The sequence below is a fragment of the Bos javanicus genome, chromosome 21, assembly GCF_032452875.1.
Source record: "Bos javanicus breed banteng chromosome 21, ARS-OSU_banteng_1.0, whole genome shotgun sequence".
Taxonomy (NCBI): domain Eukaryota; kingdom Metazoa; phylum Chordata; class Mammalia; order Artiodactyla; family Bovidae; genus Bos; species Bos javanicus.
In genome coordinates, this window is record NC_083888.1 from 68,825,527 (window position 1) to 68,839,809 (window position 14,283).

Here is a 14,283-nt window from a genome sequence, read left to right on the forward strand (position 1 = left end):
CTGGGGTGACATGCAAGCCCACGGCCGGGCACGGGCCGCTTTCTGTCCACACTGATCCCCACGGTCTTGCGGGGCAAGGGGGTCCTCAGCCCAGGAGAACAGGGTGGGTGTGTGGAAGACGGCGAGCCTGGGGCACCCACGCCGGTGGGGGTGGCACCGAGACGGGGTGCCGGGGGCAGAGCCGTCCTGGCCCACCAGCCACTGGACGGTGTCAGAGAACAAAGACACTGAACGGGGCTTGCGACTCCAAAGGCAGCCTTTATTGCGCAGGGAGCAGCGTCCCCAGGGTCTGTGCTGGGCCCCACCTGGGGCCTGGGAGGCAGAAGCAGGACACTGGCCTGGCAGCCTGAGGGTGCCCGGGCGGAGGTGGCCATGGGGCTGGGCCTCTTGAGGCAGGGTGGGTAAGTCCGCCCCCCGGTGACCTGGGGCCTTCAGGGCAGCCCCAGCCTGGGGACGGGGAACTTCCTTGCCCTCCCGGGGCCCCCTCAGCCCAGAAGGGACAGGAGTCCCTCTCCCGGTCCCAGACTCGTGGCCCTCACTTGGCCAGCGCTCCAGCCCGCCAAGGAACAGATGGAGGACCAGGGTGTGGAGACAGCAGAGGGGTTCAGGGAGGGCGAGCGCTGAACAGAAGGAGGGCATCGGTCTGGGGCGGGAAGACAGGGAGGGTTGGTCTGCACCTCGCCCAGTGCTGAGCCGTGGGAGCAGCGTTTGTGGGGCTGCCAGTGGGCAGGGCACAGTGGGCGCTCAGGCTGGGCTCTACCAGAGAGGGTGTCAGGGACCCTGGTTCTCAGGGGCCCCCCAGAAGCCGCCCCTCCTTCAGAGAGACCCCCCAGCGCCAGCAGGGGCCGTGGTGGCAGAAGGCAGCCACTAGCCCTACTGCCCGTGTGGAGGCCTGGCCCAGCTGGATATGACTGTGGGAGCCAGGAGAGCGTGGGGAGCCGCTGGGAGAGGGGCAGGAATGCAGGCCGGGGCCCGGACAAGCTGGCTCAGGATGGGGCTCCTTGCCACCTGCAGGCACTGGGGGCGTCTCAGGCCTTTTCCCCCTTCTTGGGGGGCCTGAGGCAGCGAGTGGCATGACGCCATGGCCCATCCAGTCCCGCCAGGAAGGGCGCCCATGGTCCCGACTCCGTGGACCAGAGGGGCGGGAAGGGTACGAGGTCCCGGAGCACGGCGTGGGCTGGGTGCCAGCAGGTGCCACATCCTCTGTGGACACCCCGCAGCACCTCCAGGCCTCGGGCCCCTGAGCTCAGCCCCGCTGGGGGCAGACCTGGGTCTCGTCAGAGCCCGGGATCCGGTGCCCTGATGGTGCCCCAGGGACCCGGGTGGAGCAGCATGAGCAGCAGTGGCGTGTCCGTGCACAGGTGTGCACTGTGGGCGTGCAGGCCCTGCAGGCCTCTCCCGGCAGGCCCTCCCACCCCCAGGCTGCTGGGGCACAAGCTGGGAAAGAGACTGACGGGGAGAGCAGGATACCCCGGAGGAGGGGCAGGCAGGGGGCCTGGAGACCCTGGCCTCACGCTGGAGGACGGGCAGGGCACGTGGCGGGGACAGGCCGCCCTGGCCCCAGTGGACACAGGCTGCCTCCCCTAGCTGCTCCCGGCACCGTGCGGAGCCTGGTGGCCAGTTGCGTGCCCTGCTCGGGCGAGCGCCCACAAACGACTCTGCTGACGTCAACCTGAGTGGGCGCAGCTGGGGACCCAGCCTCCACACCCTGTGCCTCGCCCCGCAGCCGCCCTGCGCATTCTCCTCCCCAGATGTGCTCGGCCGCTCCCCTGCCCCTGGCTCAGCAGCCTCTCCTCTGCAGGCAGGCCTGTCCACCCATCCCCTGGCCCACAAGGCCATCAGCCCCTCCTCTGTGAAGGAAGCTCCAGCGAGGGTGGCCTGCAGGCTGGCCTCCTCCCCACCTCCCGGGGAAACGCCCAGCCAGACCTGTGTCTAGAACACAGCATGCACGGCCTGGGCGCCCCTGACAGCCGCCAGCTCCCTCCTCCACCCGGAGTCTCCCGGGCTCCGGCCCAGCGCAGCACCTGCTCCCCGTGCAGTGCAGGGCCCCCTGTCCACGAGACCCTCTAAGAGCCTCTGCAGGGGCCCAGGGCCTTCCTGTGAGGGTGGGTGTGTCACTGGTTCCCCAGCTGACAACCGGGTGCCTGTGGAGCCTGTAGACCCAGCACCCCGCCTAACCTCGCTCCTCCAGGGAGCCAGACAGAGCTGCAGACCACACACTCGGCGAGTTTCGGCTCAAGCAACGATCTTTGTGTTTCACCAGCCCACCTTCCACTCCAGCCAGCCAGGTGCCCTGGGGTCCTGGCCGAGGGGCACGGCGAGGGCCTCGAAATCCCCCAGTGAGCCGTGATGCCCTCTGGGGTGGACGCCATGAGGTCTGCCCACCCAGGGTGGGGCCTGAGCCCTGGGGGCAGGCTGCTGTGGCTCTGCCACTGTGAGGGGCAGGTGGCCGAGGCTAGCCTGGAAAGCCCCCGTGGACCCCTTGTGGACGCCCCCGTGCAGCCATGCCCGAGGCCAGGGCAAGTGCTCTGGGCCTTCCAGCAGCAAGGCTGGCCCAGGAGGTTCCAAGTGCCGCCAACAGAGGGCTTCTGCCGGCCACGCCTCTGAGGACAGGGACCCAGGTGCAGCTCGGGTGGGAGGTGCCCAGACAGCTGCGCATGCGCCTGACAAGCGGGGCCGGGCAGACTGTGGGCTCTTCGGTGCACGTCTGCGGGGTCCCCAGTCCCGGGCACAACGGGGAGGGCCTGGCTGGGCGTCAGCTGGACACAAAGTGCTTCTCTCAGACGCGGCAAAGAGATGAGGGGCACAGGCTCCCAGCCCCCGGGGCAGAGCAGGGTCCAGACCCCGCCGGGCCTCCACGAGCCTGGACACGTGGCTGGGCCTCCCTGGGCCGCAGTTTCTCTCCACAGGATGCGGCAGAGTAAGAGTTCCTGGGCCACAAGACCCAGCTGTGCCGAGAAACACACACGCTCCTCACGTTGCTCAGATCAGGATCCCAACAGCGAGGGCCATGAGGTCGCCGGCGGCTGTGCATGAAGGCCGCTGGGCAGCAGGGCGCCCGTCTCATCACCGAGTCTTGCTGCTCACCGGGGGCTCACCCTCAGGAGCCAGTGGCGGGGCCACCAGCGGACGTGCCGGACGTGAGATCACCTCAGTAGCCATCGTCATCATCCCCGTCACAGCCGTAATCTGCAGAGTGCAAGGCAGTAACCACGGGGGATGAGGCCCGCCACCCCAGGAGTGAGCGGGACCCCCGAAGCGCCCCCCATGGCCCCACCGCCAGCCCTGCGGGCCCTGCCCCCAACGATGTGGCCTCGCCGAGCGCCCGCCTGCACACACCGTTGCCGCCCATCATCTGCAGGGCGCTGACGCAGGGCTCTCCGTCCTCCTCCTCTGCGTCCTCCTCCTCCGCGTCCTCCTCCGCGTGGTAGGACACAGGCCCGCTCTCCACCACGACCACTGCGGGCCTGACACGCTCGGCCTCCAAGGAGTGGGCGCTCGGGAGTGAAGCCTGCAGGTGAGGCGAGGGGCTGGGCAGGTGCGGGCAGGCTCCGGGCCGCTGGGGCAGGGCCGCCCAGCTGCAGGGCCTCGGCTCCAGGGCCCGGCCCCTCTGCCTGGGTGGGCGCACCCTCCAGACACCGTGTGGGCACCCTCTTCCCCAAGGACCCCAGCCCTGGCCCCACCCCCCGTCAACACACCTCTCCAAGTGCCACCTTCTTCGCCGGCTGCGTGGACACCAACGGCCGCAACCTGGAACAGCGCACAGCGAGGCAGCCTCAGCTCAGGGCGCGCCTCCACCCGGAAGGACACGGCCCAGAGAGGCCTGCCTCTGACTGCACCTGGCCGGGCGCAGAGGCCAGGGACGCTGGCCCTGTCCCCAGGGCCCTCAAGCGCTGGCCCCTCACCCCCGGAGCATCCCACAGCCGCCTCCTGCACCCAGGCCTGGCCACCCTCCTCACCCCGACCCCGCGGGCTGAGCAGGTCGCTGGACAGGCGGGCCGCCCTCTTGGCCTGCTCGCGTCCACGCAGGGCACAGCGGGGAGCGGCTAAGACCCTCAGGCCGCAGCCACCGTCGTCCTGCCTGCACTGCGCTGGACACACCCACAACGGACCCCAGAAAAGCTTCCAGCGGTGGACACCCTTCAGGGGGGGTCTCTGGCTAGGCCGCGGGCAGCCTGCCCCGTCAGCAGCAGGGGCTCAGGGCTCTCACGGGGGCCCTGGCTCCCCGCGGTCCTGGCCAGTGGCCTGGAGGGGAGGGTGGCAGGCGAAGGTACGGCTGTGCCCAGGCTCCTTGGCAAGGGCTGCCCCATAGGCAGGGTGCATCAGCGGAGCAGGAGGAAGGCCAGAGGGGCAGGTCTACATCTCGGGCACCCCTCTCGACGCACCCTACAGCCATTCGCACGCCGCCCCGTGGGTGCCCAGGCCTCTAAGAGGGCCCGCAGGCACCAGGGATGCTGACGGAGGAGGGGGAGGGTGGGGTCAGCCCCACAGAGCCCAGCACCACCTGCCCCCCGGGAGTGACCAGGTTGGGGCACGCCGACCAGTCTCGGGCCTGATGGGAGCCCAGGGGGCGGGCACGCGGAGCTGCCTGGACCTGTCCACGCAGGGCGGCCCACTGGCCCCAACGAGGAGGGCCCCATGGCCGCGCTGCTGTCTTCCCCCAGCCCCGCCGGCCTCGTCAGTGGTCTCCTCTCCCAGGGTGGGGTACTGTGGGGGCTTCCAGGAGCCCCTGGGTGGGGAACAGGCCCGGCGCCCCCCGTTTCTTCAGTCAGGACCGTCTCTGATGCTGTGGGCCCCGTCCAAAGCTGGACCCCCACTCAGCTCCCCACCAGGGTGGCAGGAGCTCCGGACACCAACACTGGTTTCTGGCACACGGGTGGTGAGCGACCTCAGCCTGCCCCCCAGGCCCATCCGGTACGGTACCTTTTGCCCGCGCTGGTCGAGGGGTCAGGCCGGCTTCTCCTGGAAGACGTCTTCCGCCGCGACAGCCTCCGGGCACTGGTCCACTCCGGGGGCCGGGCGGCCTCCCCCTGGGGGCCCGTGTCCTCCCCAGGCGGGGGGCCGTGCTCCCGGGGCGGGGGGCCGTCCTCCCCGGGCGGGCCGCCCCCCGCGTCCAGGCCTCGCAGCACGCTGTAGTTGATCTTGCTGGAGATCTTCTTCTGCTCCAGCATCTTCTCGATGGCCTCCCCGGCCGTGCTGGCCTGGATCGGCTCCCGGCGCTTGCAGGACTTCTTGGGCTTGAGGGAAACACAGAAGTTACGCTTCCTGTGGGCCTTGGTTCTATGAACCAGACAGGTGCCAGTCAGGACGTAGGGGGCATCAGCTGGACTCCTGGGAAGGAGACTCACACCGTCAGGGCTGGCTGGGGCCTCTCACCCTCCCCAGAGAGACGGGCCCCTGGGTGGCCGGCACTGCCCTCTGCCCACCGAGCAGCCCCCAGCCGTCCTGCACCTCAAGCGGGACCACCCAGCAAGAGGCTGACAGCACAGCCCAGAGGCGAGGCACGGCTGGGGCCCCTGTGTGCAGGGTGGGGGGGCGCTCACCTTGTGCTCCTTGTAGATACCCAGCTCTCTCTCCTTTGCAATTCTCGCTTCTTTCTCTGAAAGACCAAGGAGTGGGGTCAGCGACGCCCGCGTCCCAGGCACCTGGGCGGGCACCGGGCGGGCACTCACCCTTCTGCTCCCGCAGGTACTCGGCATTCTCCCGCATCCACAGCTCAGCCTTCACGCGGGCTTCTGCCTCGTTCAGGATGTACTGGGGCAGAGCACAGCGTCACTCAGAGGGCACGCCCAGAGCTCAGCCTCAAGCGTGCCCGCTTTGCGCATGCCAGTCAGGAAGCAGGCCTCCGATCCGAGAAGGAACGTGTGCAGAGTCCGGGCTGACGGCTCGCCATACCCTGCCCTCCCTAGGCCAGCCTGGGGGCTGCACCCTCCCCAGCAGCTTGCAGGCCCCAGGCACAGGAGCCAGGGCAGCCAGACTGCAGGCTCGAGGGTCCCAGAGAAGGAGCTGCGCTGACGGCCACGACACCAGCTGAAGAACCGGCGGCGGCCGCAGGCCCGAGGCAACTGGTGACAAATCAGGGGAAGGCTTCCCGCTGCCCGTGGGTGAGCACCACCGGGCAGCCTCCTCAGAGCCCACCTGGCTTCCCGCTGCCCGTGGGTGAGCACTGCCGGCCAGCCTCCTCAGAGCCCACCTGCACAGTGGGCCTTGGACCTGGGACGTGGAGGTGCAGCCCCAGCCCACGGGCCCCCATGGGTGCAGCCCCGGGCCCCGCCCCAGCCAGCCCGCCCCGGGAGGCCCCACGAGCAGGCAGCACCTACCCGGTCGATTTCGAGGTCGTCGATGCCGCTCAGGTCCAGCTCCCCGTCCCCGCAGGCGTCCTCTGGAGGGAAGCACAGGCTGGACTCAGGCTTGGCCTCCCGTGGAAAGGCGCACAGCTCACCCAGGGCGGCTCGGGGCCTGGGGCAAGGCCAGGGCGGCTCCAAGTCGCACCCACCGTGCTGCTCCCAGGGCCTCATGGAGGAAGCAACTCTGACCCGGAGCAGACCCTGTCCTCACGCTCCTTAAGGAGGAGCTTCTCAACAACGTTTCTGGGTGGGGGCCCCAGGGAGCCTCCATGACCATGCTGAGGACCCCCCACACCTGTGGGCCGCCGCCCTCCTGCCCCTGCAGGGCCAACGGTGCCCTCCGTGCAGCCCAGAAACAGGGACGCCTCCTGTCAGCTGCCCGCCCCTCGCTGCCCGCAGTGGGGCCCTGCTCTCAGCTCCAGCCAGGACGGCCTCGCTCTGCCCCCGGGCCCCCATGTGAGCCCGCTGCCCGGTGCCCTCGCACAGCAGCCCTGGGGGGTGCGGCCTGCTAGTGCCCAGCAGGCGGGCCAGGTCTGCGTCAGGCCCCCATCCACTCCCAGGGCAGGGGCACCCACAGGGCACAACGGGGGCATCGGGCAGCGTCCCGCTCGTGACGTCTCCTCACACAGAGGCTGAGCCCTCGGTGCCCAGGGAGAGGAGGTCATGCTTGCATGAGACACAAGGGACCCAGGCCTGCCTTCCTCATGGGGAGGGCCCCGCGGGCACCAGAACCCAGCAAGCAGTACCCATCTGTCCAGTGGAGAGGCTGCCCTCGACCGACACCTCCCCACCAGGCCGACGCAGGGGACAGGCAGGGGTGCCAGTCTGCCCCAGTGGGCCCCCTGTGACACATGGCTTTGGCTTCCTGCACTGAGGGGCAGGAAGGAGACTGGCCACAGCCCACCACACTGTGGGCCCAGGCCGGTGCAGGAGGGCCGCGGAGACCCTGCAAGTGCTCCGGGCACCCAGCTGTCAGCACAGCCCCTCCCACGGCGGGGGGCGGGGCCATGACCCAGATGGGAACGCCCTTGCCCGCCCCCCAACCCCCAGCACTCACTGGGCTCGTGGCTCGGGGAGGAGATGCACTCTCGGATGGAGTCCGAGATGCCCAGGCTGGCCGCTGTGGGCAGAGGTCCGAGCAGGGACTCCAGTGCCGGGGGCCTCCTGCCCTCCTCGGGGACCCCTGCCACCTCTGAGCTGCCGGGGACACTGCCTCTGAGCAGCTCCTGGTAGAAGTCCTTGTTCAGGTGGCTGGCCGCGGCCTCCAGCTCCTCATCCTCGGTGTCCTCCTCCCCGCACAAGCTAGACGTGGAGTCCTCAACGGAGCCTAGGACACAAGTGCACATGCCCCCCGTCAACCAGGCAGGAGGCCAGAGTGCCGCCCGGGGAAGAGCGTTTCCACACAGCCGCACACATTCCCAACGGCGGGCCTGGCCCCAGGGCGCCCACACCACACACGCAACGCCAAAGCCAACTTACATCAGACACGAACCTAACAGCTGCGAGTATAAATGTTTCTGAGAAAAGATGGGAGATAGGAAGAAATGCTGACTCCAGCATCGATAAATCAGATTTCATCAAAGATGGGAACTCTACTTTGAAAGACACTGTTTAGGAAGACAAAAAGACAAGCTGCAGACTCTTCTGCAAATCACATGTTTGACAAGGACTTGCCTCTGGAATGTGTGAACACCTCTGAAAACACAGCCCCGTCACAGCTGGGCGAACGATGCAAGCAGAGACCAGCAGAGGCGTCGCGGGCGGTCACAGGCACGTCACCATCACGACAGGCGCCTGCGGCCATGGCCACAGCGCAAGGGCCGACGCCACGCACCTGGGGCTGTGCGTCGGGAAGCAGCTTCTGAACCACCCGACCACGTCTCCCTGACCCAGCAACGCCACTCCCCCACATTTACCCTCGAGAAAAGCAAGCAAAGACTGACGTGAGTGTTCACAGTGGTTTACACGCAACTGTCCAAGACTGCAAATGACCCGGATCCTTTGTGTGGATCACAACAGACTGCGGAAAACTCTTAAAGAGACGGGGTACCAGACCACCTGACCTGCCTCCTGAGAAATCTGAATGCAGGTCAAGAAACAACAGTTAGAACTGGACATGGAACAACAGACTGCTTCCAAATAGGTGAAGGAGTACATCAAGGCTGTATATTGTCACCCTGCTTATTTAGCTCATGTGCACAGTACATCATGAGAAACGCTGGGCTGGATGAAGCGCAAACTGGAATCAAGACTGCCGGGAGAAATATCAATAACCTCAGATACGCAAATGACACCACCTTTATGGCAGAAAGCGAAGAGGAACTAAAGAGCCTCCTGATGAAAGTGAAAGAGGAGAATGAAAATGTTGGCTTAAAACTCAACATTCAGACAACTTAAGATCATGGCATCTGGTCCCATCACTTCATGGCAAACAGATGGGGAAACAATGGAAACAGAGGCTTCATTTTTGGGGGGCTCCAAAATCACTGCAGATAGTGACTGCAGCCATGAAATTAAAAGATGCTTGCTCCTTGGAAGAAAAGCTATGACCAACCTAGACAGCATATTAAAAAAGCAGAGACATTAGTTTGCCAACAGAGGTCTGCCTAGTCAAGGCTATGGTTTTTCCAGGAGTCATGTATGGATGTGAGAGTTGGACCATAAAGAAAGCTAAGACCTGAACAATCGATGCTTTTGAACTGTGGTGTTGGAGAAGACTCTTGAGAGTCCCTTGGACTTGAAGGAGATCCAACCAGTCCATCCTAAAGGAAATCAGTCCTGAATATTCATTGGAAGGACTGATGCTGAAGATGAAACTCCAATTCTTTGGCCCCTTGTTGCAAAGAACCAACTCTTTTGAAAAGACCCTGATGCTGGGAAAGATTGAAGGCAGGAGGAGAAGGAGACGACAGATGAGATGGCTGGATGGCATCCCCGACTCAATGCACGTGAGTTTGGGCAGGCTCTGGGAGTAGTTGGTGACGGACAGGGAGGCCTGGCGTGCTGCAATCCACAGGGTCACAAAGAGCTGGACAGGATTGAGAGACTGAACTGACTTCCACTCAGGACCGGACGCTTGGGACCCCTGCCCCAGCAAGGACTGACAGGCGATGGACCTCTCAGAGTAACAGCACTGAGTGAAAAAGCCAGAGAAGAAACGATCCCGCTCACAGAAAATTCTAGACACGACTAACTTCCAGCCGCGGGAGGCAGCTGCACGCTGGCCTGGGCGCCCTTGCGGCCCCTTGCCTGGAAGCCCGACCTGCCACCGCCTGTATCGTCAGCAGCCCGTGGGGCGGCCGGCAGAGCTGGGACACTGGCCACCCACTCGGCCGCCTCGGGGCCTTCAGAGCTCAGGGCCCGGCACACACGTAGTGTGGCCTCTGGAGGGATGGACTCGACGGTGTATGCGGCCCTTCCTCCCCCACCGGTCCCCCAGCACCCGGCCTCCTCTCCTCGCTGCGGAGCTGCGGTTCCCCCCAGGCCGGCCATCCTGCAACAGGGCGGAGCCGCTTGGAAGCCAGGGGTCAGAGGAACGAGTCCACACCCAGGAAGGCAGACCAGGAGCAAGGGTGGGGTGGGACGTGGAGACAGTCCCAGTAACCAGCGGCAGGCACGGAGGAGGACGTGTCCCCGATGCTCTGGTCAGGAGCAGCCATGAGAAGCTGGACCTGGGGCAGACCGGCGGTCCCTCAACAGCACTTGGTAAGCGCAAGCAGGGAGAGCGAGCCCAGCCCTGTGGCTGCGTGGCTGCAAGCAGGTGCTGGCCCAGAATCAGAGGCCTCCAGAGACCACGTGAAGAAAACCCGCGGACAGAACACACGCTTCCCGAGGCCCAGGGAGCGCCTTGTGAAAGGCGCGTGAGCAGACACAGGGGAGCCGGGCCCTCGTGGGGAGAGAGGTCCAGGCTGGGCCGGAGAGCAGAGCCCCACTGTGTCCAGAGGGGGACACGGGCTGGGGGCGGGGAGGCAGGGTGCCAGGGCAGAGACCACCAGGCGTGCATGCAGGCCCATGGGGGCGCCCAGCACCGAAAACCAGCCGGCCTCGGCCGAGACCACCTCTGCCTGTGGGAGGGTCACACAGCTGACAGCGTGGACGGGGGGACACCCCATAGGACACGGAGCCCAGCCCTGGTGGATGGAGCCCAGGGGGCCTGTTCCCCAAGCACCACAGGCATCTCCAACCAACGGACCTGTGGCCACAACACGGTGGTGCCAAGGAGGGACAGCGCCAGCAAAGCACCCCGGCCCCAGGCGGCACGAGTGTGGGGCCCACCCCCACCGCTGGAGGAAAGCGGCAGGCTGGCAACCTCAGGGGGAGATGCTGCAGAGGTCAGAACCGAGGGCGGCAGTCGCCGGCACAGAGCAGAGAGGTTGCAGGGTGCACGAATCAGCGCAAGAGCTGCCTCAGTGGGAAATCGGTAACGAGCCCGGAAAACGAGGACAAGGCACAGCAGACACGAGCAGACAGCACAGGAAACCGCCAGAGACAGCACCGTCGGAAGCGGCACGAGGCGCGCGCTGTTCACGCCGCGGACAGGGTGGCCCAGGCGTCCTGGGGGCACTGAGGCTGGCTGCAGGGCACCCAGGCCAGCGTGACCCCGGGCTGGGGGGAGGCTGGCAGTGGGAGGGGCCGGGCGCAGGCAGACTGGGGGCGGCTGCGGGCGCGACGGGACTCACCGTCTTTCGTCAGGCTGGCGAGCGCCCCCTTGGCCTTGGGCCGACTGTTTTCTAGCTCGATCTCAATGGCGTCCTGGTAGGTGGTTATTTCACCTGAAGCGATAAGTTAAAAGCAAAAAGTGATCATGAACTCCGTCCTGTAAGGCCCTGCAGCCTCTGTTCAGGGAGACGGGCGGTTACCTTCCACGGCCTCCAGCTGTTTCGACAGGACTTGTTCAAGCTGGAAAGGAAGGGCACGAGCGTTTAGTGACGGGTTAGACCAGGCCGCAGGCACCGCAGGCCTCTCGGCCCCGGGCAGGGCCCCACCCCGACAGGAGGGATGCAGCTTCAGGCCAGACACACGCTGGGCCCTGCAGGAAGGAAGCTTCCTGAGAACCGGTGCTGGAGCACCTGGGTGGCCTGGGGAGACCCCACGCACAGATGAGCGGACCTGGGGCCCAGGAGGGGTTGTGCCCGGTGCAGCCCACCCCGCCACCACCCCTTGACTGGTTTCAGCGCCCCATCCGCCTCTCCCAGGGCTCTGCACGGACGCACGCCCTCGTCAGTCTTCGTAACGAAGCCACTGTCTCAAAGGAAGAGGGGAGCGGCGAGGACAGAGGCCGTGTGCAGGGCCCACCTGCTTCAGCCGCAGCTTCCTCTGCCCAGCTGTGTAGGACGGGGGGTCACACTCCTCCTCCAAGTCAATCTTCATAAACTCGTCCACGGTCAGCTGACTGGTGGGCGTGTCTTCAAACTCTGTGAGCCTGAAGCACAGGGAAGAAAGGGAATCTGGCACCCCCGAGCAGCGTATTAACCAGCACCCAGTTAATGAAACACCCCTCGGGGGTCACGGGCCCCCAGCCCGGCGCCTGCACACACGCAGCTGTGCAGACGGGGCCCAGCAGCCTCTCGGTCCTGCTGACTGTGAAGGCTGGCTTCCCTGGGAGCCAAGGGCAGGGCCCCCAGGGAGACCCCGGGAAGGAGGCCCCCAGTCCCAGGCTGTCACTGCACACAGGGCTCCTGCGTGGCAGTGAGTCCAACCATGATCAATTCTTGCCCGTTTCCCACGTCCAAGTGTTTAATAGGAGAATCTATAAAGAGAACTAGAGGTCAAATAAGCAAACCGAACTCCCTCTGCTTTGAAAGCGGCCGTAGAACACCGTCTCAGCTGAAGCACAGCCATCGGGGCTCCCAACTCGGGGCGAGCGGGCTGCAGTGATGAGCGTGCCAGCGACTCGCTCACCCCAGGCTGAGTGGCGCTCCGGCTGGAGCAGCTGCAATGACCCTGGGAACTCACTGCCCAAGAAGCAGCTCCCTGGCTGCTCCAGGAAGGGACAGCGGCCGCCTCTGCAGGTCACGCTGGCTGCGCTGGCCAGGAGACGGGCACGGCCGCTCTCAGCACCAATTCCTGACCTGTGAGTCGGCGACCTCACAAGCCACTGGCCCCCTCAACCCCAGGTGGAAGAAAGGGGCTGCCACGTGGACAGAGACGCTGCCGAGGGGGCTGCCAGGACCCCAGGTGGGCCCAGAACCACCCACCTCTTGCGCAGAGTGGACTCGCACACCTTGACCACGCTGATGACCTCCTTGACGGTTCTCCGGAAATCATGCATTCTGGCTGCAACCAGAAGCGCTGGGGAGAAACACGGAATTCAGAAAGGGGACAACCCAGTGACCCCAGGAGCGTCCCTGGGCAGACGGCCGTGACCCACCGCGGGGGCTCCGCCGACACCAGGAGCGTCCCTGGGCAGTCCCCACTATGGGGGCTCCGGGAGCCGGGGTGGCACCAACTTGCTCTCCTCCTGCGGGAGGTGCTGCAGGCCCGTGCCTGTGAGAACGCCCAGGAGGGCTCGATGCGCTGCAGGCGACTACACAACAGTCTTAAAAACACAGAAGATGCTGCATCATAGTCTCCTTTCTTAAACGTAACAATTAAAATACACTTTGAGGATTTTGTGTAACCTCTCAAAGCAAACGTGTGCGCTGAGCTGACTTGCATGGGAACCTCGAGGAGAGACAGAGTGGGCGCCGGCGTGCTGCACATGGTGACCAGAACTGGCTCCCCCGAGGAAAGACCTGGCTCTGGGCTGCAGGCTCGGAACTGGACATGCCCCTGAGCAACACTGACCCTGTGGGGCTGGGAGGGAGAGTGAGGGCCGGTGGGTGGCTCCAGGTCCCAGGGTGTCGGGAACAGCAGGAGGGTCGTCTGTGGGCACCTGCCAACCAGAGGGGAGCCCAGACCACAGTCCTGAGGGGAACAGGGAGCGCCCGGAAGGGAGCGGGGCGCTGCAGCAACGACTCAGCACGGCTGCGCCTCCAGTCAGGCCTCGGGTCAAGGCTGGGAAGCCTGGAGTCCCCTTGGCTTGAGGGTCCTGCCCGCTCCCCAAGGCCGAGGAGGCCAACAGGGAGCAGACAGAGCCCTTGAGGGCTGGGTTAGGACCAGGCAGGGGTAGCTGCGAGGCAGCTCTGGGGAGAATCCACCTGCAGCAGCCCGGCCCGCTGAAGGGTGAGCACAGACCACACTCGCACACAGCCGTGGGGCCCAGCCAGCCCAACCCCGCACGCCCATCCCCACGCCGCACGCCGATACCTGCCCCGCAGAGCCCCGAGGGGCGGCGGCCCGTGTGCATCCAGTCCCTCTTCATCCTCTGCAGCAGCCTCAGGGCCGTCATGGACACCTCATGGTTCTTTTCGCCGAACTCCAGCAGATGGGCAAAGCGTGGGATGTACAGGCAGGGGTCTGCGGAAGACACGCACCTCAGCGTGGCCCTGGGGAGACGCGCCCCTCTGCCCCCCAGATGGGGCCTCTCTCGCCCGTCTGCCGCACAAGCTCCCGGGGCCCCTTTTCCCTGACATGAGCCCCCGGGACAGGCAGCCTCAGGAGCAGCTGAGGACACTGCAGCTGGTGGGCAGGACGGGCGTACCCTGCCACGTGAGGTGGGGCCAGGCCTGCGTGCTCGCTGCTCAAGCCCCGGCAGAAGCACACAGGCCCGTGGGCTGCTTTGTGGGCATTCTGCGGATTTCCAGGGAGGCTGAGCAAATTCTTACACATTCATTTTCTGCATTTGCTCTTGTGGAACAGCAGCTTAGGCCTTCTGCCTTCTCGTCTGTAAGAGTGTGTGTGCACCTCTTCAGTGAATGTCTCCCTCTTGCTAAGGGAGGCCAGCCTGGCTGGGCGGGATGGGAGCCACCGTACGCACGCCCTCTCTGTGCTTACCAGCACCTTCCCCGCGCCGCTCTGGGCTCCAAGCGTCACAGAGCGAACAGAACCAGCTGAG

The 14,283-nt window shown here is 65.7% G+C and overlaps 1 protein-coding gene across 9 annotated transcripts in view; it reads right to left on the bottom strand.

Annotated features, from left to right (window-relative positions):
- Positions 1-238: 238 nt before the first annotated feature.
- The window catches only part of BRF1 (BRF1 RNA polymerase III transcription initiation factor subunit), a 52,209-nt gene continuing 38,164 nt past the window's right edge, over positions 239-14,283 (bottom strand). For all 9 annotated transcript variants that reach the window (XM_061395566.1, XM_061395565.1, XM_061395569.1 and 6 more), the window contains 13 exons: positions 13,596-13,745; positions 12,545-12,638; positions 11,643-11,769; positions 11,207-11,246; positions 11,027-11,119; positions 7,405-7,674; positions 6,321-6,382; positions 5,673-5,754; positions 5,544-5,599; positions 4,924-5,237; positions 3,699-3,750; positions 3,340-3,511; positions 239-3,189 (listed from right to left, as the gene is read on the bottom strand). In XM_061395566.1, the coding sequence (XP_061251550.1) occupies positions 3,152-3,189; positions 3,340-3,511; positions 3,699-3,750; positions 4,924-5,237; positions 5,544-5,599; positions 5,673-5,754; positions 6,321-6,382; positions 7,405-7,674; positions 11,027-11,119; positions 11,207-11,246; positions 11,643-11,769; positions 12,545-12,638; positions 13,596-13,677 (1,482 nt within the window). In that variant the 5' untranslated portion in view covers positions 13,678-13,745 and the 3' untranslated portion in view covers positions 239-3,151. The remainder of the gene's footprint in view (positions 3,190-3,339; positions 3,512-3,698; positions 3,751-4,923; positions 5,238-5,543; positions 5,600-5,672; positions 5,755-6,320; positions 6,383-7,404; positions 7,675-11,026; positions 11,120-11,206; positions 11,247-11,642; positions 11,770-12,544; positions 12,639-13,595; positions 13,746-14,283) is intronic.